This window comes from Acomys russatus, chromosome 5 (assembly GCF_903995435.1).
Source record: "Acomys russatus chromosome 5, mAcoRus1.1, whole genome shotgun sequence".
Classification (NCBI taxonomy): Eukaryota; Metazoa; Chordata; class Mammalia; order Rodentia; family Muridae; genus Acomys; species Acomys russatus.
The window spans coordinates 74,298,590-74,326,273 of NC_067141.1; the positions used below are offsets into that span (position 1 = coordinate 74,298,590).

Below are 27,684 nucleotides of genomic sequence, written 5' to 3' on the forward strand. Positions count from 1 at the left end.
ACAGCTGTAGTGTGGAGGGATTCAGGGTTCTACACAGCAAAGAGCCTGGACAGCCTAGACTGGAGTCTGGGCCCTCCATCTTGATGGAAGGGGCCTAGTCAAGCTGTTCAGTGCAGTTGTTTTTAAGTGACAGTTTTGATTTGATTGGACCTGCAGTTTCCACCCTGTTTACTTTGGGGGAACATGTGATGCCTTGGTCTTGTCGAGGCTGAAGCTTTGGACCATTTGAGAATGAAAGCCATCCTGGCTCTGAAGCTTCGTCCCCATGCTTCTCTGCCTGGTAGTCAAATTCTCAGGCTTCCCTGCCTCTTACTCACTGTCTCTGGCTTTTATTGTCTAATTTAAATGGCCCACAGCTGGCTTGAGAGAACCCAGCCCCCAGCCCCATCAGCGCGATTTAAAGCATTGGTGACATACTTGCCTGCACCTGGCAGAACTCACAACGCCCAGACCTTTCACCTCTGGGAGGAGGAAGCATGAACTCTGCCCAAACCCTTGACTGGTACCTGTGTGTAAACACAGTGTCCTGGCTGGCATCCCTTGGCATTATTTTTTTCTCTCTCCTGATTTTTTAAAACACATATAGCAATGCCAGTGCAGAAGAGGACATTTTTAACAAGAAAAAAAGGGGGGGGGACCCCACACACTGCTATAACCCACTATGACTGCAATTATCCACACACAAACTTTTTTAAAAACTCTTTTTGCATATGTTGACATTTTTCTTTATGTGGTTCTAATTCCAATGTAAACGGAAGTTTACATTCTGCCTTTTTCCTTTCCCATTCTACAGCACAGCCTGCACTGCTAACACGACTTTGATATTGTAGTTAGTGGAGACTTTCACATCAAGTGACGATGACATTTATAGAGGCTCAGGAAATCCCAGCAACATGTGCTTGGCATTCGTTGACTTTCTCAGAAAATACAACGGTTGTCTATAGCGTGTCTCAGAAATCCTCAGCCAGTGTCTGCAAAAACGCACTTTTAGGTTTGGTCCTGAGGCATAGATGTCCTATTCTCTTGACCATCCATTCAGGATCCTTGCATGTATGAATTTGGTGATAATCTGGGAAACACTACATGTATAAGCAAATGGTGCTCATTTACCCTGTGGTGAGAATGTCTGTGATCAGCATCCTCTCACTGGAAGGTATAACTAGATTTGGATGAAGGCTGCGGTGTGTGCCCGCCAAGTGCCAGTGTGTTGCCAGTGTATGTCTTTGCCTCCTCCCCGTTGTGGGCTAACCAGGCGAAACTGGTCTGTACCTCAAGGGGTAATGAGGGGGCCCTTGAGGGAAGGAGTTCCAGAAGAGGGCTCAAGGACTCTGAGGGAAGCTGGGCGGCCAGGGGGCAGTGCTGGAGCACTTTGCGTCTGACAGAACCGAAGAAAGGATAATGCGAGCCCAGCCCTGAGGAAGATGATGGATGACTCCTTGTTGTGTTTTATATTTCTTCAGGGGAAGTCTGTAAGCCATAAGCAGCTGTGGTTTTCTGTTTTGTTTTAATTCTTAGCATCTGTATAGGTTTTTTTTTTTTTTTTTACATACAATAAAATTCACCCAACTTAAGTCTTCTATTAAATGACAATTAGGTACAGGCTGTGGAACTATGATGACCCAGAGAATATAAAACAGTTCCTCACTCTGCTGTGTTTCCCCAGCTCCGTTCTGTCCCTGTGCTGACCCAGACAGCTGCTTCTGACAGCTCTAGAGTTTTGCTGTCTCTAGAGTTTCCTATGTGTGGAAATATGTACTCTTGGCTCTTAATTCTTTCACATACTACAGTGCTTTTAAGATGCATTAATATCACATGCCTTTTAATTACTGAGTAATGTTCCCAACTAGGGTGTGCTAAATTTACTTATTTATCGGTAGCCTATGAGAATTATATGCTGCCTGTAGTTCGGGAATAATATAAGCAATGCCACTGTGAGCATTTGTCAACACATTTTCTCCAGACATAGGTTTCTTTTTTCTTTTGTAAATATCTAGGAATAGGAATAGTGTGTCATAAGGTAAGTCCGTGTTTGATTTAGAAGGACCTGGCAAAGTTTGTATTTCTGTGATAGTGCAGGGGAGTCCTATTTGCCATGAACTTAACTCTTACTGCATCTAAGTAGACGTCAACAACTCAGCGCCTTTGAAAACAATGCATGGTCTGATTACTGGTCTTTGTCCTAATACTTCCCTAACTTGCTACATGAAGGGATTTGGGTTTTGGTTTACACTTTGAGAGGATAAGGCCCAGCTTGATTGGGACGGGTGAGCATGTGAGGCAACTAATAACACTGCATCTGTGTTCACGTAGCAGTGAATAAACAGGAAGTGAGGCTATAAATTATGACCTCAAGGCCCAACCCCAGTGACCTACTTCCTCCAAAGAGACTGCACCTCCAAAAGTCACCACAGCTTTCCAAAGCAACACTTTCAGACACATGAACCCATGGGAGACATTTCACACACTCAAACTACAAGACTGATCCATTCTCTGCTGACATGTTGCACACCTGTTGTTTATATATTCATGGCCTCAGCCACACAAGTTGTCAGTAGTCTTACACCCCTGTCATGCACTGCAGGGAGCTGTGGTTAAGAGCTGGGTCTGTGGGATAACAGGATTGTAGTTGGAATAGCAGCCTCTCGCCACTCCTGGACTGCGGCACAGAGTTCACTCCACTCATGAAGAGGAATGTATTCAGAACATGGCTGCTCTGGCAAGAGATCACATTCAATGACCTTCTAGGTCCTGTGTATTCTGGCGAGAATACAAACATGCCTTTAATCCAGGAGGCAGAAGCAAGTAGATCTGAGTTCAAAGCCAGCCTGGTATAGAGCAAGTTTCAGGTAAAGAAAGGCTTAGGACTAAGGGTGGTACATTCCTTTAATCCAAACAATGAAGGTAAAGTTAGTTTGTAGAAGGAAGTACCTATGTTTGAAAGTGATGTCTAGTTGAGTGGCAGAAAAAGTGACAAATCAGAGAAAGATTTGACAGAAAGGGATACACCCAACTCTCATGGGAAGAGAGAGGAAAGGGAAGCTACTTAAGGGGCAATACAGAGAGAGGGAAGGCAGTTTTACTGAGACCGTAATAGGTTACAAAGAGAGAATAAGCTGGACTCGGGTAAAGACAGAAGGAGCCAGACAATGAGGAGGAGCCAGGAGATTAGAAAAGATTTCTGGAGTTAGTTTGAGGTCAAGCAGAGCAATTCAGGGGCCGAGAGAGAAGCCAGATTGAGTAAGTCAGCTGGGAGAGGAGGTTGAGCCAGAACAGCTGAACTGAAGAGTTCAGAAAGAGCAGGAAAGTATGTGTTTACTCAGCAGTAAGTCTCAGAGGCTGAAAACTTCTAGGCCTAGGTTAAATTGTATGAGGGCTAGAAGCTTCCAGGACTAGGTCTAGATTAGCAGACAGAGGCAGTAAGCCTTGGACACAACAGTTACATCAGACAAATAAAAGTTACTTTTACACAGTCACTATGTTCACCTGTAAGGCGCAAGGTTTTATTCAATTATTTGTGGCAATAAGTCACATAGCCAGACCCACATATGTCACCTCACACACCTGTGTACCTACCCCAGCTTCCCTATGAAATCCAAATCTCGGGGCTGGGCAGAAAGTTGGATATGATCTAAAGGCAATGTTACATTGGACAAACTGCTGAACCACTCTGAGGAAGCTCATTGGTCAGACAGCCAACCCTAGAACATTGGATTTCCACAACTATTAAATTCTTCCTGGGTAGATTTGGATGTGGTTAGAACTATACCTGTTTCCTGAGAAAACTGTTAAAATGGAGGCTCATCGTCACTGAACTTTAACATACGAGCAGGCACCCAAACAGCTATGCACACATTCTCCTCTGGGCCTGTCCAAGTCCCTACCGTCTGTCCTTGGAAGTGGGAGGAATAATAACAGCTTGCATAAGAGATTCCCTTGAGACTAATGTGAGACTATTCTAGCAACAGAAGTCAGCTAAACTTCTAGTCAAAGTTAGTGATAAAAATCTTCCTATTAAATAGATGGATGCTGGACTAAGCCGGAATCCAGTCAAGGACAGAATTTCATAGGGGCCCAGCGGGGTCCCCTGAGATGCTCATAACCTTTCTACACATGTGATGGATGCACTAATGATGATACTTTAAGCCAGTCCTCGTATTTCAGTACCATTTCTAATGCATTAATTCATCATTATTAGCTATGCTAATTAAGAGTAACTAATTAATAAGATAAAGAAAGCTGCCACAGTCTTAGCTGCCTCTGGAATTGTACTCTTCATTAGTGTTTCAAACATTATTTAAATACCTGTGGGAGGATGTGGTCCCATTTGGTCACTCCAGTCAAACACTCAGCACCTTAGGGTGTGGATTAAAACTAACTAATGCACAGCTGCTCTCTGACAGAAGTAGTTTTAAGGATAATTGCAGTGACACATGACTTGTGAGATTCACAAACTGAAGACACAACAGCCCTTCACATGAAGGGTACAACAATGTGATGGGCTGTCAGAATGCTATGTCCTTTGACCTCTGCCTCAGGCCATATTGGAGCGCTTCCTCCTGTGGCCTCAAGGAAGTGCAACTCAGAGACACTGGAGATTTCAGCTGTGTAGCATGGTAGCCCCAGTGATCAGCCATGAGCTGGCCACCATCTCATATATGTATGTGTCCATCTCTGTACAGCACACCTTATGTGTTGGGTTCGAGCCAGGCCTCACTCACACTAGGCCTATGAGTGCTTCAGCACTCTTCCTGCCCACACATGTGCTTTTACACTCGGGAATCTTCACCTTCATCACACAACATTGCCCATGGAGTCATGGTTTAACACACTGGCTATGCCTTTTTTTATACATTAAAGTAAATGCACACTTTAAAATCTGAAATACAGTGTCTAAAGGATTATGGAATATGTCACATAAAACAGTCATGTCTGTGCTACCTGAGATAAGCCAGTCCCTTCCCTCCAGTGGTCTGCACAGAGTGTGCTGGGGACCATTGCTGTGCGGTCCTTGCTGGGTTCCTTGCCTGTCTCCCCACTCAGCGTTGGGACCCTGGAGGGCAGGGACTGGCTTTCATCTCTGCCTCACACTGTCAGGGAGCCGGGTGCATAATATGCATTCAATAAATGTTTGATGAATAGATATCTCCCGGGTGAGCCTAAGCGAAACACCATTAGCAAATACAAATATTTGCTGTTTTCTCTCACTTTGATTCATAGCCTCTGATAACTCTTGAAGTACATACAAAAACATGAAAGAAAGCATGCATAAGTACCAAGTATGAGAAACTGAAATAAGGCTGGTTTGTCTGTCACTTATTCCGTGTGATAAAGTTCCTGCTCCTTTAATTCCCCCAATGTTAGGGGCATTGAATGATATAAAATTGTCAACAGTATAAATGTCACGTCACCTTTGCCAGGAACTGAACCTTCCTGTGCCGTTGCTTCCTTCTGGAACAGAACGAACACCAGCAGAGTGGTTGGGTGGGTAGGTGGGTGCAGGAGCAGGCAGCCAATGAAGAAGAGATACAGACTTCTATAAGCAGATTTAACTCCCTGCATTTAGGTAAAGATCTGTCAAGAACAAGAAGAAAAATTTCTAATGTCTTAACTCATATTGGTGGGTGGAAGTGTTAATCTTATTAATTTGTACTTTGAAACACCTTTAAACAAAGCAGATGATTCTGTATTTAAAAATATGTGTATTGATTTGACATTGGTCTCAGAAAACAAATACTTCAGAGTAAATCAGTTGATCAAAGTGATGGCATCATATGTTTCACCTGTGGAGTCTCTTTAAATTATACAGAAAGTATAAACCGGGAAAGGTTTTGAAGTCTACCTTTCTACTGATTTCCATAAATGAAAAGCTTAAATTTAGGAAAATTATTTAACATCGTACTTGCTTTGAACCCTTCCACATGATGTTTGCAGTTTTTAATCCACATTGGAGCATTTTCATTCAATTTGAGAAGTGGCTTTTCTTCTGAAGGAGTTGATTGACTCTTTAAATGTTTCTAAGGAACCATGTCCAGTAAGACAGAAAAGGACAGGAACATCTAGATATTATATCAAAGTCACCTTATTTTCTTGAGTCTCTAAATGACACTGGCAGGATGAGGGGGGCTGGACCTGTAGCTCAGTTGGCACAGTGCTTGCCTGCCATGCACAGGCCCTGCATGTGACCCCCACTGTCACATAAGCCAGGGATGGGGTCGCACCCCTGTAATCACAGCACTTGGGAAGAGGAGGGAGGAGGATCAGAAGGTCAAGGTCACCCTCTGCTGCACAGCCAGTTTGAGGCCAGCCTGGGACCATGAGGCCCTGTGTCCAAAGAAAATGTTTTTCTTTAATGTTTAAAGTAAGAAAATAAAAGGGCCTACTTCTTGGGGTGGTTGTCATCTTTTTCTTCTCCTCCTCCTCCTCCTTTAAATAATTGCTGTTGTTTGTATGGATTTTACTTTTCCCCCATAATATCTATGGTTGTTTTGTTCTTTTAAAAAAAAATGATACAAGGAATGGGATAACAATTGAGATATAATATGACTAAATATATATATAAAATGAGGCAATGCTAACTCCAAGGCAAAATTCCAACCTTAATTTAGAGCACTCGAATTATGTGCTATTCTCTGGCAGACTCTAAGCATACTCACGTTCAGATATTTTGCCGGCTTATGCATATACTTTCATCTTACACTGGAACCTTTGGCAGGGTCATTTGAAGGAAGACACAAAGCTGGAGGCCAGGGGAACCACTGCAGGAGCACGTGGCCACAGGCAGGCACTTCCCTCAGTTGCCCCTCTCCCAACAGCCCTGCTGTGGAAGTGGGAGAGCTGCTGCCCTTCTACTTTACATGTGACCCATCCCTGAGGCTGACATGAGGGCTTCCCAGGGGAAAAAGAGGCCAAACTCCACCACCAGTCATTTGGTTCTTTGGTTGGTTTGTGTTTGTTTGATTTGGTTTGGGTTTTGGTTTTTTGCACTTTGAAAGTACAGAAGATTTGTAAAGTATCTGTGTAAGGAGCTACGTAAGATCCTAAAGAGCCTGTCCCCGCCCCATGGGTCTGGGATGTTGTGTAGACATGTCCAGAGGGACATATAATGAAGAAAGTTGCTTCCACATGAGGCAGTGGACACAGCGAGGACAAGTGAGGAGTGCTGCCTCAGAGTCCACAGTGCTATGGAGGCTGGTTTTGTTACTCAGGATGGCATTGCAGCTTTGTTCCACTCAGGACCTGTGCCCGTCCGTGAGCTTGCCTGTCACAGATGTCATTGGGTCTGTTCTAGGATGGCTCAGGGTTTTTGCAGCAGGGGCATTATTCCTAACCTGGTTGACACGCGTCTGGGACAAGCCTCTGGGAAACACCCTCACGTTTCAGGCTAGTGTGAACAGAGAAGAAACTTGTTGTAGTCGGCATTTGGTTTCCACTATTCATACTGAAATGGCTTATCACTGAGGAAACAGTGTCGTCACAGAATAGATTTTCTCTCTGCCTGGGTTGTTCAAAGCTACACTATTAAATATAAATTTATTGGCAGCTTTCTCTTGCTTCTTAACTGGATTCTGTTTTCTGAACTTGAGCTGCATCTTGAGCAATGAACACACTGGGCAGACGTCTGCACGCATCACTGGGTCTGTCTCTTCGCACATCCTGGACATGTGCTGCACGGGTGATTAAGTGACACAAGCCAACAGGAAGAGAGTATTCAGAAACCTGCCTGGCTCCTCTGCCAGCACCTGGCAGGAGCTACAGGCTTTAACTGTTTGTTTCTTTCCCTGTAATTTTTGTTCGGTGGTCTCTAAGCAGAGCTGACAGCAAAGCTAGTGTCTGTATTTTAAAGATTGATAAAGTTGTTTTGTTATGATTAGCTATTGTTGACACACAGATCACGGTGGTTAATTAGCACTGTGTGGGATATGGATTTTAAAATTCAAACTTGTGGATATTCTGCTTTTATTTGTTCTTTGCAGTTTCTCTTTTTCTTCCTGTGTGGCGTGCACGCATGGGTGTGAGCGTGTGAGCCTGTGAGCCGCAAGTCGCTGTCAGGTCCTCTTCGCTTGTTCTCCATCTTCTCACCTCATGCTTGCCGATGCGATGGATTGGTTGGCCAGCAGCCCCAGGGACCTCCCGTCTGCACTTGGGCAGCAGCACACCACTCTGCCTGCCTTTCCCATGAGTGTCAGGGATCCGAACTCTAGTTCCCAAGGTTTTCACTGACTGAGCCATCTCCCCAGCTCTGTACTTTGCATTTTTCAAAAGATTATTTGCTTATGTGTCTGTTTTTAGAAGAGAAATTCGTGGGCTTAAATGGATGCATTGGTTTATCTTGTAGCTTTGTTTCACAGTCATAAAATAAAATAGATACATGCTTCAGGTATTTTCTCCCTTTGTGTACATTTATTCTCTAGTCTTCTTCATACCGTGTAGGAAGGCATCTAAAACAACCTGATTTTTGCCTGCTCTCATTCTTTCTCAAAGTGTCATCCAAAGTTGTATGTTTATATTTTAAACTCAGAGGCATCATTAGTTTTGGGATGGAAGCTTCCAAAATCAATGTTGACCCATAAGTTATAATATTTAGTATAATGTTCAGGCATACCTTAAAGCTAGTCTTGGTAACATTTTATTGTTAATAAGAACTGCCAAAGATCCCTGTTTGTTAAGTGATATTCCTATTATGTAGATGCCATTTTAAAACTGAAAGTCTAGACTCAGATGCTACAGTTACCTGAGTTGGTAGACTGTGCAGTATGTCCCACGTGAGGTTGTTGGAGGTGTCACTGGGCCTTGCCAACTAACTACAATTTGCCCCTGGTCTTTGTTGCCACCCTACATATGGAACCTTACTCAAGTCTGAGTGCCAGTGTATTTATTCAGAAACATATACATGAATTTTTTCATGATCAATTGAAGACAGGAAGAAAGACTTCTAGCTCTTTTCTTACAAAGTTTTTCAGTTTATTGTGTTAAGTTGGGAAAGCAGCTATTGCTTAGCAACCCTGGATTAGGCATAAAATAATTGAAGGTCCCAAATGAGAACCATTTGTCATGGAATATGCTCTAACACTTGCTTTACCACATGGCTTAGCACCCTTGTGCTCACACATGGCTAAACATATGTTTGAACTGATGTTTTAGCAGCCGCCTCACATGTCTCTTTGTCCACATATGATGGAAGGCGTGCTTTGATACTCTTGTAGTCTGGGGAAGACGGCGAGCAGAGTACTGTCTGGGGCTTCTTTTTCTAAAGGTCCATTGGTTCGTGGCAGTCAATAAAAGTCAGTGCCTTATCAGTAAGGTCACAGCGCTTTTTGCTGGACGATGCAAACAAGGGTGCCTTTTCTCTCCATCTGGACATGGGCCTGGCCATGGTCTTCTGTCTAGTGCCAGCTAATCTTTCACTTGCTCAGCTGCCTCAACAGGTAGCTACATTGAGTCTTACAGTGTTGGTCTGCACCCTAGGCAGTCCATGTATATTTTCTAAATAATCAAGCTGTTTGGCCTTACTCAGGCCCAGCTGTAGAGTTAAACAAGGCTTCCATTTTAAGCCACCAGCTTAAATTCTATGTCTTACTTGACAGTTTCAGTATAGACAGCAGCTACTGTCACTTGCAGCAAGGGGAATGTCTCCTCACTCTGACTGCATAGACTCGCCATCCATGCTGTCTTCATTGGTATGGGCAGAATACAAGAGATTCGGTACCTTCAAAGACCAGATACTGATTTGCACAGTTCTAGAGTTTGAAAAGTCCAACATTAAGGTGCTGGCAGATACAGTATCTAGTGAGGACCCACTTCCTAGTTTACAAATTACTTTTTTCTTATTGGGTCTTCACACAGCAGACAGTATAGTGGATGGTCACTCTACCCAGTCAGATAGCAGGATGACAGCAACCCACATTTCAGCAGCGCTAAAAGCCTACAAGATGTGTCATCTGCTTCTTTTCTGATCCCTATGAGAATGAGAAGGAACTTATTGATCTCACTTTATAGAGTGGCATACCAAAACCCAGACACCAGAACTCTGCTAAAAATGATATAGCCAGTAGGTAAGCAATGAGGCTAGAAGTTGAATGCAGGTCTCCTCACATCTAAATCAATATTTTTTTTCTGCTGTGTGACAAGGCCAACTCATGTAAGACATGTACAGTGGTACCTGGAATAGCTCTTTTTAGCAAAGAGCATACGGAACAGGAGACAAGTGACCAAAAGTAATGCCTATTTGTGAGTCATCCTATTCAAAGAACTTGTATTGAGTCCTGTTGTTTAATCATCCAACAGCCCACTGGACAGGTGTGGAGACCAAAGCCTTAAGTCACAGCAAACCCGTGCAAGCCAAAGCTCCCATAAGGAACAGAACTATAGCTGAATGCAAGCCTGATCACAACCATTGCTCACATTGGCTCCTGACCAGCAATAATAAATGAACTCATGCAAACCACGGTGATTGCAGAAGGCAGCGATAAAATAGACAGCCGTTCCATGCGTTCCTGGTTACAAAGGCTGTGATTGGATTTTTCCATTTTTAACATTAGAAAGTGGAGCAATATAACAAAAAGTAAAGGTTATCGATATTGTGGGAAAGTGTTTGTATTTATTCTGTGCCTCTTACTAGCTGGCTATAGCATGCCCTGTCCTAATACCCATATAAGCTTTGTTTTGCAAGCGACTTGTGCTGCAGTTATTGAACATAAGAATATGTGTGTGTGTGTGTTTGTGTGTATGTGTGTGTGTGTATGTGTGTGTGTGTAGATATATTTTTTTCGAAGAGACCTAACAGCTGCTAAGTTAAATTACTTAAAAATAAATTCTACCTTACTGACAACACTCTAAAGGATCAAAATTGAGCAAATTGTGTAAAGAATGCCCTTAAGTTTGGCCTGTCAGAACGGCATTTTTCCTAATTGTACAACAATTGCCCAGCCTATCTTCACAGTGGCTTTCAAGATTACTTAGAGGTGATGGAAATGCTTGGCCTCATCGTCCATGTTACATGGCTTTGGAACTGGGTGCTGAGACCAGCAGACAGACATTCATTCAGGTCAGGATCGCCAGGAAGAGCAGCCACCTGTGGATGCCTGACTTTTGACTGTAAGCAGGAATTTGTGATTCCCTGAAATGTTGGAAGACCCAGAGGGAAGTTAGAAGGCCCTTCGTGCTGCTCTTCCCTGACTATACAGTTGTTAGTACCGCTACCTGGCAAGGTCCAGAAGAAGATGCAGTTCTGGAGCATATGAAGTCTTACTTTGGTTTTGTTGTGTGTCAGTGGCATTTTACTATGTTGAAGTTCAAAGTCAAATCATTGAAGCTTAGTATAGTCTTTGACAAACTTTCAAAACTCTAAGCACAAGATCCTCCACCTTCATTTGTTTTCTCAGTAGCACTGAGCCAAAACCTGAACTTATGAAGTGAGAGTGTACTTGATTAGGAACAAAATATTTCTATATCCAGAAATGCAGATGTGCACAGCAGTCCTGGAGGGATGTTGGTATTTGATCTCTAAGTCTTAAAGGTTCATGTTCCCAAGGTTAAGAAATGCAGAGAGCCAACTTTTATTAGTAACTAACGCTGAAATTACTCTGGAGATTCTAGCAGTATTACATTACAAATCACTCAGCTCTGGATAGCCTACAGCTCGTGAGTTACAAATATCCCAGGACGGGAGACGAGCAACGAGTGAAAGACGTCATTCCCGAGCCTGCTGTCTAACATCGCAGCATCATGTGGACGTGCTGGGTGGTTTTCATCTCTGTGGATAAAGGAGAAGCCTGGGCGTCAACAGCACAGCTAGCAGAATCAGGAAGCAAAGGCCTCCTGGGGAGGGGGCCTGTTGGGTGGGCCTGTTCTATTTTCCTGCTTTGCTAGTATTGAACTCCCTAACTTTGGCAGGCTGTCTCTATACTGAGCAAGGCTTCCACTTTGACGAAAAATAAAGCCTAAGTATTTATAGACTAATATCCATTAACAAACATGGTGCTTCTGGGCAAGCATAAAGAAGAGACCAGAGGCTTTTCACCTCAAGAGAAGACTTTGTTATTGTCGTCGTCCTCCTCTTCCTCCTCTTCCTCCTCCTCTTCCTCTTCCTTCTTTCTCTCCTCCTTCTTCTTCTAAATCCAATCTTTAATTCCAATAGCAGAGAATGAGTAGATAAATGACTATGACAGACAGAAATGGACCTTTTCCACTTCTCACCCATAGTGCACTCTTCAGTGTGCTTTGTTCACTGTGAGCTTGAACTGCTCCTGGTGTTGTTGGGAAGTGTTTTCCTCAGGAAGAAAATCAACTAAGCCGTTATATTTTGAGGTGTTTTTAAGGTGGCCGGAGTATATGATCGTAAAAGCATTGCTAAAATTTGGAATGTGGTGCCTCATACATGTAATCAGTATGTAGGATATATATTTGTATGTGTATATAATTGTGGGTGTATGTTGTATTTTGAATGGGCAACATAGAAGTTAAACAAAAGAAAATGAAATCATATGTACATATTAGTATAGCACATGAGTACAGTCTGAATCAGGCCATGGCATCTAAACATTGCTGCCTCCTCCATCTTCTGTAACGGCATTTTTTAGATCTTGGGTTTTGATTGACAAACTGTGGAGTATAGAAATAGTCATTATTTATGTAGCTCAAAAATAGCTTGCTAAAACTGATAATGAGAGTTATTCCAGATAGTCTGTCAAAAGCCCTGCCAATTAGCATTGAGATCTTGAAGGGCTAGCTTTAGATATTTATTAATATGCTAGGTTTATTAACGTATCTTGCATATGCGTCCTGTGGCTGCCTAACACATTGCATGATATTTTATAATTGTGGTGCTTTCAATTTCTTAAACCCAGATCTGTTTTTTAGCCATATTTAAAATTCAGAATTACTTCATAGCTCATAACTGATAACTCATTAAGAAAGCTGTGCCATGTTCTGGAGGTTACCTCCAAGGCAATCCATATTAGCGATGAGCTAGAGAGCGTCTTAGCTACTTGACTGTCCTTGACCAGCTTAAATATTTAAAGTCATCATCTGACCCTTTGCCTAACCACTCACAGAAAATGAAAATAAGTGTGTACAAAACAGGAGAAAGAAGTGTTTCAAGTAGTCTTTTCTAAACGAAGAAAACTTGTAGTATAAATAATCAAATATTTAGATATGTAGAGATGTGCAGATGTGCTCACAGTGACAGTATAACTTAATTAAGGGGTCTGTTTTCACCATTTTAAAATGTTAGTTTTCACCAACACAGAAACTTAAGCATGTCATTTACCGTAGTCAAACTTAGGCTCATTGTTAAGCATCGTAGTATTTTACATTCCTATCTTTACTGCTGCATCTTTAAAAATAACTTCTGACTTGTTTCTTTTTTCTCTTCCAAAATTACAACAAATTGAGAGTATGTTTTTAATGCCTGCCTTTACTCAGATAAATGAACATAGTCAAAATTATAATGGCACCACCCTGTGATTACTCTGGTGCCAACTCCTCAAACTATTTCAGCCTTGTGTCACTATCTAGTAGGCAGTTGGATGGCTTTGGAACTGAACCTGCATGGTGATACAGTTCTAGCGGTGTTTGTTCTCTACGTGACAATGGCACTGGTCCACAGGACCAAAGACATTGGTGGTGTGGACAAAGCTGGTCTGTGGTCCACACGAGCACAAAGAAAAGATCATGAGGTCATTGGGAGCTGCTTGAGACTCTGGATTGGCCAAGGGGTTTTTGGTTCAGGAGGATTGACTGGTCCGGCTCATTTAAGACGGACTTTCGTTAAAATCTTGCATGAGAAAGCCGTGGTGCCTTTTTGGATGTGACGCCACCATGAATGGACGCTGCCTCAAAAGAGACCAGTCAGACTACAGTGGGAGGTCTCACTGTGTCAGTCCTTCCTATATGGAACTGTGGAACCCATAGGATCTATACACTATAATATCTAACAGACGTGACCCAGAGGAACACACACGCGCTCGCTCACTCAGGCTCAGGCTCAGTCACATTCAGCTCCACAAAGCTGGTTCACACAATCACATTCACTTTCCAAGTTTCCACAGTATCCACTTGGCAGAGCCTGAGCTGTGGTGTTGACTGTGGTTCCAAGAGAATCCTAGGAATGCAGGATTTCTAGCTTGTCTGTCAAAGAAAGCTGGGGGAAAAAAAAAAAAAGACAATCAAACTTCTATGGAAGAAATCAGTGCACACACCCTCCTAGGAGCATAAAACAGTGATTCTCAAATCATGTTCCAGTGGACCTTGACATCGCCCCACCCACCTAAAGACTGTTAAGGAAACAAATAAGACCTAACAGACTTGGCTTCATATAGGGCAGCAGGGCCACGTCAATCTGCTGCTCATCACTTGAGCACATCTGTAATTGTTGGGAGAAAGCATTCTTGCTTGCTTTCTGTTCATGGTGCATTTGGGCTCTCTGTCTCTCTTGTTTCTGTCTCTGTCTCTCTGTCTCTCTCTGTCTCTCTCTGTCTCTCTCTGTCTCTCTCTCTCTCTCTCTCTCTCTCTCTGTGTGTGTGTGTGTGTGTGTGTGTGTGTGTGTGTCTGTGTCCGTGTCCCTCTGTTTCCTGTTACCTTATTAGAAATAGAGACTAGGATTTGTTTCTGTAGCCAGCTTTTTAACAGAACCTCTTCACTTTCCTAGCCAATCATTGCAAAGGTTACAAATTAATCTCTTCTCTCACATCATCATTAGAGGGTGTGCTGCTAAGAGGCCTGTTCAGGTTAGGATTTCTAATATGAAGTCACCACCTCCTGCGAGCATGCCTTTGAGTTGTTTCAAAGCCTTTGCAGCATCTTCTCAGGACACCTCTGCAGCGTGGGGCAGCCAAGTCATCACAGCCATGGGGTAAAGGAACTGGACACGTTAATTACTCTTCAGCTACTTTATTTCATTTGACTTCAAAAACAGAATTAGCTCCAGCAGAAGACAGTGGTTGTATGGGGTTAAGTTAATCAGTGTGAGCTAATTAAAGAACTGTTGTGCCTCACCACTAGGCCTGTTTCAGATGGTGCTGGGCTTTTTACTAAGTTTTGCCTACCTGGAGCTTTGTACTTTAATACTTCACCACAAACCACAGTCTCTAAATGAAGGACAAAGACACACAGCTGTGTCTCTAAAATCCAGAAATCTAAGCTGAGAAATGGTAAAGTACTTGCTGGAGTTCAGTCCCTAGAACCTACATGGTATGTCAGGAACTCACACTTGTGACCCAGCATTGGACAGACAGAGACAGACGGATCTCTGAGGCTCACTGGCCAGTCTCACCTATTTGGTCAGAGATCCTGTCTCAAAAAATAAGATGTTTAGCTCCTGAGGAATAACACCTAAAGTTGTCCTCTAGCCTCTGTATGCACACACACTAGCAGGCACACACACACACTAGCAGGCACACACACACACACTAGCAGGCACACACACACACTAGCAGGCACACACACACACTAGCAGGCACACACACACACTAGCAGGCACACACATACACTAGCAGGCACACACACACACTAGCAGGCACACACACACACTAGCAGGCACACACACACACTAGCAGGCACACACACATGCATGCACGCACTCCAAAACATCCTGAAGTCCAGGATATCTTTGGCATATGTTATTCCTATGATTTTTCCTGTGTGATTTTCCTAAAGTTTCAAACTGCTGATTTTCAGATTACAATTATTCACCCAGTATGCTTATGCAAATATTAGAAGATCCAAAAGCCTCAAATTCTGAAATAAGGTCTGGTCTCAAGCATTTTGAATAAGAAGCACATAATCTCATCTGCACACATCTCAATCCCTGCGGAAGTATTTGAGTGGTTTTTCTCACAGACTCTGTGGTGTGTCTCTTACCATAGTGCATATAGCTAGACCCACCTGTGCTGTGAGACCTGGGCTTTTACTCTCCGGATAATATTTTATCATTCTTCTTTGTCTTCAGAGTGTCCTGTCTTCTCCCCATGTGTCATATATCAAACCATAGGCCTGTTCTGCCTTCTCCGAAACAATCAAGCAGCACAAGCTGTTTCCTTAAAGCAGTGTAAGCTCCCCCCATGGACTTGCGCATTCAACTGGCTTCAGAGACCCTTATTTGTGTTAGATTTTGATGGGGTTTTTCTGTGTTTGCTGTTCGGCTGGCTGTTTGTGTGGTTGGTTGCTTGGTTAGATGGATGGGTGGGTGGATGGGTGGATGGATGGATGGATGGATGGATAGCCGGCTGGTTGGTTGGTTTGTTGGTTCGTTGACTGACTGGCTGGTTGATTATTTAGTTGGCTGGTTGCTTAGTTTGATTGTTTGTTGAGTGGGTGGATAGGTTGGTTGGTTGGTTGGTTGGTTGGTTGGTTGGTTGGCTGGCTGGCTGGCTGGCTGGCTGGCTGGCTGGCTTGGTGGCTGTTTGGAATTGTTGCGGGGAGGGTGTTGGTTGGTTGGTTGCTTAGGTAGTTACCTGGTTGAGTGGTTGTTGGTTGATTGGTTGGCAGGTTGGTTGGTTGGTTGGTTGGTTGGTTGGTTGGTTGGTTCGTTGGTTTGTGTGTAGGTAGGTAGATGGATGGGTTGATTGGTTGGTTGATTGGATGGCTGGTTGGTTGGCAGCTTGGCAAGTTGGTTGGCTGGTTAGTTTGGGTTTTTTATTGTCCTTAATGCTGTTTGTTTTGCAATGTAGAGATTGAATGAAAGGCCTGGAGTAAACAAACCCCTTACCACTAAGCTACATTCCCACCTCTCTGTTAGTCTTATTTAGAAATGTGACAAGTATATTGAAGTACTTGTAATAAAATAATAAATTTTAAGAGTTGAAAACCTATTACTCTCTTTGTATGTCTTGAAAATACAGAAAGCCGTTTTAAAAAAAAAAAAAGAAACTTCTTTTTTGACCCTGTTTAATTATTGTTAATTAGTTTATATTTTCCTCTTTTGTATATTTATATTTATTTTTTATTCCCTTTTATATTTTTCTATACAAATTTTGCATGTAGACATTTAATTGGCTTCCAAGTTGGGAAATCTGTCTATAATTTGCTCTTACTTTGAGTAAAAATTGTGAAGTTCTTCTCACTTGGCAGTTGGTATATTTTAATCCATAATTATTTGAAATTAGCCATAAAAGTCTATCCAGTTCACATAATTGCCTCTTACTTGTCTCACTACTCTCAGTTATAGAACAACAGACCAGAATTAATGGCTGTATTCTTGGTTGCTCTCTTCAGAGTATGTAGCCAAACTTTGATTTTTGTGTTTTGAGGGTTTTTGTGGGAGGAGGGTGCTGGCAGAAGTGGTGGTGGTGTTTGGTTGATTGGTTGGTGGTTGCTTGAGGGTTTTTTAGTCAGGGTTTTTTTATGTAGTCCTGGCTGTCCTAAAACTCACTCTGTAGACCAGCCTGGCCTCAAACTCAAGAGATCCACCTGCCTTCCAAGTGTTAGATTAAAGGCGAGCACTACCATACGTAGCCTTAAACTTTTTCACTCTCATTCTCTGGGGAAGTTTAAGTAAAAAGAGTTGATAACATTCTTCACTGAAGAGAAAGAACAAAAGCATGTTTATTTAGCTTGTCTACTTTTTTTTTTTTTTTAAGAACATTTCATATGATTTTATTTTCTTCCTTCAAACATAATATGATATTCAAATTTTGTCTTAACTGGTGGGTCTGTGTATACAGGCTTATCCATTCCACTTACAGGCAAGGCAAATGCTGCTTCTTGAAATGGTCCCACCATGGACCATCCGGTCATCCAACCCAAGTCACCCCCTTGCCTGGCTTTATCTTCACTGTGTTGTGAGGCCACTTCACTGAATCTCATTCTAGACTTTAACTTTTCCATGGCTTCCATGATTTTGCCATGTTTTTCACATAAAATGTGTCTGACCTTTATGACATTGCCACCACCTTTAGGGCTTTGAGACTTTTTGTCAGCCCCGCCACTCCCAGAGGCTGCACCTCCTTTGCCCCTTTTCCCTTCAGCGCCATCTCTTAAGCTTGCTGTTGAATTCTTAACTGTTCCGATAAACAGATAACCCTGCCAACATTTGAAAGGCTCACTGCTTCACTCTTACAGAGGCCCTTCCACTGGACTTGCCAGCTTTACAAAGTGTGCAGTCTCACAGGCAAAATGTAACAACTCTGTGGGGGTAAAAATAGGGTCTTTGTATTACTGTGGATTGGCTGAAATACAAAATAAGCATTAAAAATGTACACTGTGGGGCTAGGCCCCCACTACATACTGACATGCCTTCTGCAGCATCTGTACAGTGATCCTTCATCCTTCTCACTCACCTGGCTTCCTGTAATCCCAGTTAATGTCTGCCTTCACTTCCTTTCACGTCTGTGTCCAGTGGTCATTGACCTTTCTAGTGAGTCCTCTCTTCTGTCAGTGTCTAGTGAGTTTGCTAACAAAGCTTCCAGAAAGGAATAGAAAATTGTAGCCATATAACGTGTGCACGTACATGTGTGTGTATACATGTATATGTGGTATATTTATTTTTATTCTATGAATATTGGTGTTTGCATGCATGTATGTCTGTGCATTGCATACATATGGTACCTGCAGAAGAGAGAAAATTGCGTGAGATCTCCTGTAACTGGAAGAGTAGATGGTTGTTAGCCACCATGTGGGTGCAGGGAATTGACAAAGGGTCCTTTGGAAAAAGCAGCCAGTGCTTTTGACTAATGAGCCTGCATGGAAGCCAGGTGTGGGGACCTATACCTATAATCCACGCGCTTGGAAGGTTCTGGTGAAGGATCAGGACTTCCAGTCTGTCCTGGACTGTAAAGCAGCACTCTCTGTCTTAGGGAATTTAAAAAAAAAAAAAAAAGTATAGCGATGAAAGGTTTCTGCTCATTCAAAGTACATATAGCAGTGTCTGTGGTGCTGGCCCTGTGGGCTCTCCTGGCCCCTGTGTGTGGGTTTTCCCTACAACCACCTTCTCCTGTGTCCTGCCCAGACTGAACTTCATCCTGTTCCTGAGATATCCCTCCGGCTTTTGCTTCCCTCTTACTGGTCCTCTGGCCAGAACTTTTTTTTTTTTTTTTTCATCAAAAGCTCACCCACATCAGCTCCAGGACATGATACAGTGTGCGGACTACACTTACAACTGGAGTTCACTCTTCCCTGACATCCTGCTCCTGTTAGGCACACCAGTACTCTGAACTTAGTCCATTCAGTGTCTCTGTGGACTGCCTAGTCCCTCACATGGAGAGGGCGGCACTGGGCAAGCTCAGGTCTCTGCCCTGGCAGATGCCTCTGTGCCATGCTAAGTTAATGGTATTGCGAAGTAAGCTTGTAAACTCTAGGTCCGTCTTCATTAGGTCTATAAGCTGTGTCTGGTAAGGAGCCAGTTTCAAGTTGGGGTTTGCTCTGAGCTCATGTACTTGCCCGATGTTTGTCTTAAGCAGCAATATAACTCACCTTGGGGAGCCGTGAGTCGCGCGCCTGCGCTCTGGCTTCCAGTCCTCCTTGGCTTCATTAGCCAGGCAGCATTGTTGTTCTGTGATTGTGTGCATGAGACCTTGGCTTCTGGAATAATATCACACTGCAAATCAAATTCTGCTTCAGAAGAGCTTTTTTCCCACAATTTCCTACAATCCTGTACAGGTTACAAAATGTCACAATTCAGTGGGCCAATTATTAGATTTTTATTTAATGGGCAGTTTTAATGTTCTCAGAGTGTCTGAACAGTAATAGCATTTTTAACTTCTGCATCCCATTTAAAGACTCATAGCCCATTCTTCTCTTTGTGAGTGTACCTAGTTATATTTTTGGGCATCATTTAAATTCAGGTTCCCAATCTGTTAAAAAAAAATCAATGAGTTAATGAATAGCTTCATTTAAAATATTTTATACTAATTATAGGGCATATCTGCTGACATTAATTTGACAAAATCCCAAATCATCAGATTGTGCAAAATAGCCCATTCTGGAAGTCATTTGGAACATTTGCAGTTTAACAAGTTTACTTGCTCACTGGTACCAGAACTCCCTACTGCTAAGGTTTAGGGGCCCCATAGACATAGTTTGGACGGCAATCTGTAATCGTAGTTGTGTTTGTTTAACCCATTAAGCGCAAGGCACCCCCACTACTAACAATCATCCGTGCTATTTGCATATTCAGTTCTTCCTGGCAGACTGCTCCCACATGCCCTATCCCCAGGCCTGCTGGGCTTCAAGGTCACTCCTTAACTGTGCAGTAAAGTTAACTGCAAAGCCAGCCCACATACAAAGGTGGCTAAGTCCTAGGCCAGGGACCTTCCACACATAACTAGTGAGTGCACATGGGAACCATTTTGGATCCTGTGAGGAACAGAGTGCTGACTATCCAGCATTTACTCTGTGCTCTGCAGTCCATACCTCATGCTGTCTCCTTGGACAGCAGCAGCACTCTCAGCAGATCCAGGGTCCAGCTTAGAGGAGACCCACGTAACAGGAGCACTGACATCTCCCCAGCCAGTCACCCCTGGCTCGCTTTAATTCTCATAGCACTTTGCACTTTATCTCTGTCCCTTCAGTCAAAGACACCTGTCCCACGTGTGACCCCTGGGAGTGAGAACTGAGAAGCATTGCTTGGTGGCTCCCTATAACTGCCCGCTAGGATAAGGCCAGGGCTTCAGCCCTTGACAGTCTTTCAGTACCTGGAAGGATGACTGGGTTTCATATGAAACCTAGGTCTCTTTTTTTCCCATTCCCAGTGAGCCTTCCTATTCATGACATATACACACGCGGTCTTATTCAGAGGCCACCTTTCCACCTGCTGCCTTCATTCCTCTCCGATTCCTATTTTGTTTTGTTTTGTTTAAGTTGTAAGAGTCACATTGTTTTGGACTGGCCAGACATTAACATAAAGTCTTACTTTTGAAATGTCTATTTATTGCACCACGGAAAACAAAATGGATACTCAGTGTGTTCTCAGTAAAGCCTTGTGGTTGTGAATAGGAAAAATCTCCATCTCACTTGAAAGGCTCCTTCCTACGAACCTGTTTCTCTACCCAACCACATTTGTGCTTAGACTCTATGCGGACTAAATGATGTAACTGGCTGCGTGAGCACCACCTCTGCCCACTTCTCCTCTCGCCTTCCCTTCCCCTCCCTCTCCAACTGCCGCCCCCCCCCCCCATAGATCCAGCTAAAGCTGTTCTCCAAAGGGGAGAAAAAGGAAATTGACAAAATAAATGGAGAGGGAGGGATATGAGGGGCCTTTCCTGCTTAGAGAACCTGTGCTGACACACGTGTGCTGACACGCGTGTGCTGACATGCAGCGTGGATCTAATTAAGGGAACCATGCATCACACCATGGGTGCTCACCCACTTTCCCCACCTCTACCTCACCATCCAGCATTCCTTCAAAACGCATTGCTGTCTGCCTCTGTTGCTGGTAGATACTGGTGCAAGTTCAGGGATTTTTGATTACTTAGCATCTTGTTGTGCTATATGCAGATTTAATGGCTGCAGACCATCAGCCTGTACTCTGCAGATACTGGGCAGCTTTAAAACTACAAGGAGCGAAAGCTGTTGAAAGTGTGGGAAAGCCTCTAAGCAGTCTCCCACCCACCCCTGAAAGCTGCACCTGCCGCTGATAGCCTATTTCCGGATTCCTCCTGGATCTGCAGTTCCTGCCATCAGGCCCCTGTCACAGCTTGAGGGAGCCCTTGTCTGTGTTTCTGTGTGTACTGAGACTGCTTGGAGTGGCCCCCACTGCTTGTCCCACACTAAACCTGCTGGGGTTTGAGGCTTGGCTCATGGTCCACGGAGGCGCTCCTTCCTCCTGCCTAATGCCCGTGTCTCGCCACTGTGCTGCACACACAGACTCTCCTGTGAAGCGACTGCTTGTTCTTCTATGCTCTGCTCTCTGATGCCAGGGGTTTCCTCCTCAGCTTTTTAACTGGAAAACCAAACAAATCATTTCTGAATCATCATCGTCATTGATTACTGTCCCCTTAATTGCCATTTATTTTAAGAGCACTTAAACTCTAATTGCTAAGTAATCATGGTCTCATTTGGTTTCGTTTAACACTCAGAGCAAATTCATAAGGGAGGCATTACTATTTTCCTTTATGGACAAGGGTTAGAAAAATTCATAACTTGCTCAAAATGATACCAGCAGCAAATGTCAGAGTCAGCTTTGTGATTCCTCGTGTGCATCAGCCTCGGGAGCACAGCTGTTCCCATGCTAGTCAGCACCCAGGAACATGCGCCTACATGGAGTCAAGAAAAACATGTTTAGAAGTCAAACTGCTTCTGTAGTGTGCTTTCCTTAGATCACTAGTGATGGCTCCCATCTGTACTGTAGCTCTAAGGCAGACTGTCGGGAGCACGGTCACCAAGCCCGACCTTGGGGGTGGGGACTTGAGTTGTCCTGTAGGCATGTCAGTGTGAGGTGTGGAATTGTTCTCTTATGGCCCAAGGTGGTGACATCACTGAGATCCTAGGTAATATCAAAAGAGGGCGTGGCCCCTCCCATGTCTTTGGCATCTCTTCTTCCTTCCATTCTTCCAATCTATTGCCGTGTCCCAAAAATGTGTCCCCCAGTGAGAACTCTTCGAGCATGGGAGAGTGTAATCTGAGGAAGCCCAACCAATGAAGACTTAACCTAGGCCATAACTAGTTTTATGGGAATTGCTCAGAAGGACACTGGTCCTATGGGCGCACAGTCGACAGTTTGTCTCTGCTTCAGCTTGCTGTCCTCTGTGCTCAGTGCACTCCTCCCTATTTGACTCCTCTCCCTGCGCGTGTTGCTGTCTAGAATGATGTTTCAGCTTGAGCATCCGAAGCCCTAAAATTCAAACCCAGTATGCCCTGAACTTGGGATCTTTCGGCCATCACTTGACACCTGGAGGGGAAAGTTCTACACCATGAAACTTTGTTTATCCAGCAAATGGACATACTTTGTAAAATTGTCACCTCACTGTGAGCATATACTGCACTGCGTATATAAAGCAAAAATGAATTTCACATGTAGACTAAGGCCTGTTCCCAAAACATCTCCTAATTCCACAATCTGTACACTTGCAGTTCTACAGAAGCACTTGGACAAGGGACACTAAGGCAGTGATAACTTTACTGTCACCTCATATTTATCATGTGAGTTCCGTGGGAGAGGGGGCTCTTCGTCCATCGCTGCTGCAAGGTCTAGCTCACAACACAGTGTCAGCCTGAGCTCATGCTCTTCTGAGCTAGGTTGCTTTTTAACCCAGTAATTTTTCCAAAAGAACAGGTTTAAGGAGTCATCAAACCTATGAACTTAATGATATTTCTGTCCACAGAAGTGGCTGTTTCCTGTAAAAGGTCACCATTTAGTTGACCTGAAAGAAATAGTTAAGTCAATGACAGCTAGAGTGCTGCTTAGATGCTGAGAGTCTGGAGAACACCATTAGATCAGAGATGTACAAACAAACCTACCATGAAAGCACTAAGAAGCTGCGTGCGTATGGGGACCTTATAGCAATCCACACAGCTTGCCAAGTCACTCTGAGCCTCACTTCCTTCTTGAGCGATATGTATGGTGTTCACGCTTCTGTGAGAATTGTTTGTGCTTCAGGGCTTAGAAACTATGGACATAAATTTGAAAACAAGACAAACACATTAGCACCCACATGTTTCCTCTATTGTAAAGTCTTTTCATAACTTTGAAGTTAGGGTTAACTGCTTTTTAAAGCTATTTTTGGCTTGATGATGTCTGGTATTTAGATATGTAATGATGAAGTAAGCTTAAGAATATCCAATGAGGAGCTGGGCGTGGTGGCGCACGCCTTTAATCCCAGCATTCGGGAAGCAAATGCAGGCGGATCACTGTGAGTTTGAGGCCAGCCTGGTCTACAAAGCGAGTCCAGGACAGCCAAGGCTACATAGAGAAACCTTGTCTCAAAAAAAAAAAAAGAATATCCAATGAGAATTGGGATATATTATTTCCTACCTTCCTGTCCAGTTAATCACAAAATTATACAAATTATAAGCTATTGCTTCCAACATAAAGAAGAAAGCATTGATAATTTAAACACTAAACCATCTTGATGAAACAGGGACATCCAAGAAAGCCAACTGGCCTACTTATTACTAGCAGAGTTTTAGGGGAGGTATACCTCTGTGGGACAGCTCTTCACAGTCCTCTTTCAACACTTAGTAGACGGACTTACAGCACTGAGATCCTTTCTTTAGCAAACTTCTTAACTGGGAAGATGAGGAGAATGGATAAATGGGAGAGAAGACCAAAATAAGAGGGATAGGAAACCTTTAGCTCATAAAAATGTTGCTTTTCCCAGGTTTAAGAAAGGGCATCTCAAGAGACGTCCCTCCGCCAGGCACGCTAGGCAGCAAGCTTGTCTGCTTCTTTTCCTTGCCAGATATTTGTTCCAGGCTGGAAGACATTTGATGATGTTTATTTGATGACACACACCTGCTGGGTAGATGAAACGCGACAGCTCCTGAGGATGACCCACTTCAAGGGCACAGTAAGCTTCTGAAGACGTTGGCAGGCTACCCTGCATCATTGCAGTGCCTGTTGATGTCACCTGTTGCACATATCTGAGGCCGGTGCGTTGTAGACTTGTTGGAGGCAGGCTGCTAACCCCAGGGAAGAGATTTCTGAACCACTAACTACTTTGTAAGTACACTGAGCCTGGAAAGGCACACTGCTTTGTCAAACATACTGCAAACTTGTGAAGAGCCAGTCTCAGCAGTCAGGATGTGAGTCAGTACAGGAACCTGCCAGCAGGGAGCGGGCCACCTAGGGATCTTGACTGAGGAGATGAGTCCAAGGAAGACGGTATGAGTCCCATAAGGTTTGACTCAAGGGAAGATGGCAGGACAGAAATTGGTGCCATTTATTTAAGAGTTTACAGGATAAAGAGAGGCTTCAGTTTGGACCAGGAGAGAGCAAGTAATGTTTGAAATGCATGGGACATTCTTGCCCATTCATCCTTTACAGTCATCCTGTCTCAGTGTCCACTGCTTCATCTCCACACATGGCATAATAAAGATATGATTTTTTTAAAAGGCTATAGGTCATCTGTCTAGTGACAAACAGTAGATAACATTATACATTTAGGTGTGGCACAGCAGCAGACTGCACAAGGAGTTCTTAGCTGTGTTGTATTTGCTGCGGTCAGATGGCTGGCCTGAAAGGAAAGAACTGGACATGGGAGCACTAGAGCAGTGTGTAGTGCTTGAGGCTCCAGATGAGCACAGAAGAGTAAGGCAAAGTCTGTGGGTAGGCACTCTGTGCAGACAGTGGAGTGACAGGACTGGGCTTGCTACACAGCTTCAGACTGGGCCCCTGCACATCTTGCCCTGAGCTTTGCTGTGGAGAAAATGTAGAGGGTTCATGAGCTTGGGGGAGAAAGTGACTCACTGCTAAAGAATTATAAACTCTGAATCATGATGGGATTGGATTAGGGTGCTGCTTGTTGATTCATAAGGAGTCTTGTCTATGACTTCATGCGCATGTCTGGAGAGCCTGGGTGGAAAGACTTGGCTTCGAACTTGCCAAGCCCTCTGCGTGGCTTGTGGTGGGGGTCTCCCCCTCGGAGCGTCTTCCTCTTCCTCTGTCATATACTATATACCAGATCACCCTTAAGTGTGCAAGCTGGAGATTCAAGAACAAATGACCCCAAATAGCTTCTTCTATTTGTCCTACACTTGGGAGACAGAAGATGCCCTTGGAACCAAGTTTTCTCAGAGCTTTGGGTGGGATCCTAGCCATTTTGGTATAAGAAGAGAGAAACTAAAGAAAGGTTTCTACTCCGAGCACAAGGACATGAAAGGCAGAAGTATGAGCAAGTTCTTAAGCATCTGATTCCAAGTTAAACTACTCTGCAGGTTTTACACTCTAAGCCAGCCTGTTGTGTATGCTGTCCCTGATGGGGGCTTCAATTTCTGTATGTAGTGACTAGACATTGGTTTCTTCAACCATTTTCTATTGAGAATGCCTGATGTGTAAGTGCTGGATTGGATGACTTTTCCCTCTCCTGCCATGAACTAGAAAAGACCATAGCTATTTTAAAACCCCTTCCAGTTCAAGAGTTATCCATGCGAACGGTGTTGGCCAAGGTGTTGAATACACCAGCCATAATGATGGTACCCTCTCACAAAGCTAAGTAAGCAGGAATAATGCTGAAAATGAGGGACAGTCATTTATTTACTGTACTTGGCATTGTTCGCTCTAATAATGCGTTTCAATACAGTAGAATTGCTAGATAATGTGTCTGTGGCTTTTATGCCAGTTATTGTTATTTAAATGAACAGTCGACTGCACTGTAATGAAGAAATGCATGCATTTCCCCAACTCACTTATCAACCAGGACTCCAGGAAAATGAGAATTTGTGTCTGTCTTCATTCACAGAGCAAACTGGAGGTCACTGTTTTCAATGTGAACCTTTTTTTATTTTAGCTTTTCAACACTGAATAATTAGGAGTCGCTGCTTCTGAAATTACCTGTATTCACTAGAGAGAAGAAAGACTTTTATCTTCCACGATGAAACACATTTTCTCATTCAAACTTCACCATTCTTTTTCCTAATAGCATTTTACACCATTGAGTCAATCCTGGGAAGTAAAATAAAAGAAACTCGCTTCTTGAACTACAGTGGCTTTGTTTATTATTTACCTCCTTAAAATTCAGCTGCTCCTGGAAAAATAATCTAAATGAAAAAAATTAAAGCAGTTGACTATATTAAGCAATTATCCATATAAAATGCCCTTATAGAACACACATGTTCTTTGCACTCTGGTGTAAATTTAATTGATCCTTGAGCCTTATGGCTTAATGATACTGTGCCTCTATTGAGGGTTTTTTTTTAACAGCTTTTATTGAGATATGATTTACATACCATGTGTTCATCGGCTCTTAGCGTATTCACGTAGTCACACAACCATCTCCACAGTCAATTCTGGAATATTTTCATCGCCACAAAAAGAAATGCGCCACCCATCAGTAGCTATTCCCCATCTCCTGACCACTGCTAATCTTTCTGTCTCTGTACATTTGACTGTTGTGGACATTTCACATAAATGGAGCTACGCGTTATGTGGTCTTTTGTGTTTGGCCTCACTCAGCATGATGTGTTCAAGGTTCATCCATGTTGAGGCATGTGTTAATACCAAGTGTCTTTTGGTTGGCAGATAGCCTTCTACTCTACATATGCGCATGTATGTACACACATACACACAAATTGTATTCATCTGCTTTTATATCAAGTAATGAACATTTCTGCTTTCTGGCTTTTGAGATTAACTAATGTTGTTGCAAAGCTTTTTCTTGGTCTTATGTTTCCATTTCCCCCTCCTTGCTTAACTTTGGAGGAATTGCCAGCTATGTGATGAGGAAAAATGTTCACATCCCCACCAGCTATGTAGTAGAGCTCTGAGTCCCTTAATTCTTTCCACCACTTCCTGTTGTCCCTTTTGTCAGCATTGTTTGGACACAGGGAAGCCCTGTGGGTTCCTAATCACATCCCCTGGTGGCTAAATGGTGGAGGGCATCTTTCTTGTATTTACCGCCATTTGTATTTCTTCTCTGGGGAAATATCTGTTTCTCTGAGTTTGTACAAATTATGTTCCCTGGCCTCAGGAATGTAGTTAGCAGAACTAAGTTGCAAACAAATGCTCCCTTTTACTGGGAAGGACTTTCAAATGAGTATACAAATTGAAGGCATTATTTTTACAGTAGAAGCATTGGGGAGTTAGTCCCAGGAATC

General features: G+C 43.3%; 2 protein-coding genes across 5 annotated transcripts in view; one reads left to right on the forward strand and one right to left on the reverse strand.

Moving 5' to 3' along the window:
- Vti1a (vesicle transport through interaction with t-SNAREs 1A) overlaps positions 1-27,684 on the forward strand; it is a 320,246-nt gene that overhangs the window by 210,983 nt on the left and 81,579 nt on the right. The window lies entirely within an intron of this gene.
- LOC127189723 (peptidyl-prolyl cis-trans isomerase NIMA-interacting 4-like) lies at positions 17,593-27,401 on the reverse strand. The gene is made up of 2 exons (XM_051146796.1): positions 27,374-27,401; positions 17,593-17,957 (listed from the first exon to the last, which is right to left on the reverse strand). The coding sequence occupies exons 1-2, from the start codon at positions 27,399-27,401 to the stop codon at positions 17,593-17,595; spliced, it is 393 nt and encodes a 130-aa protein (XP_051002753.1).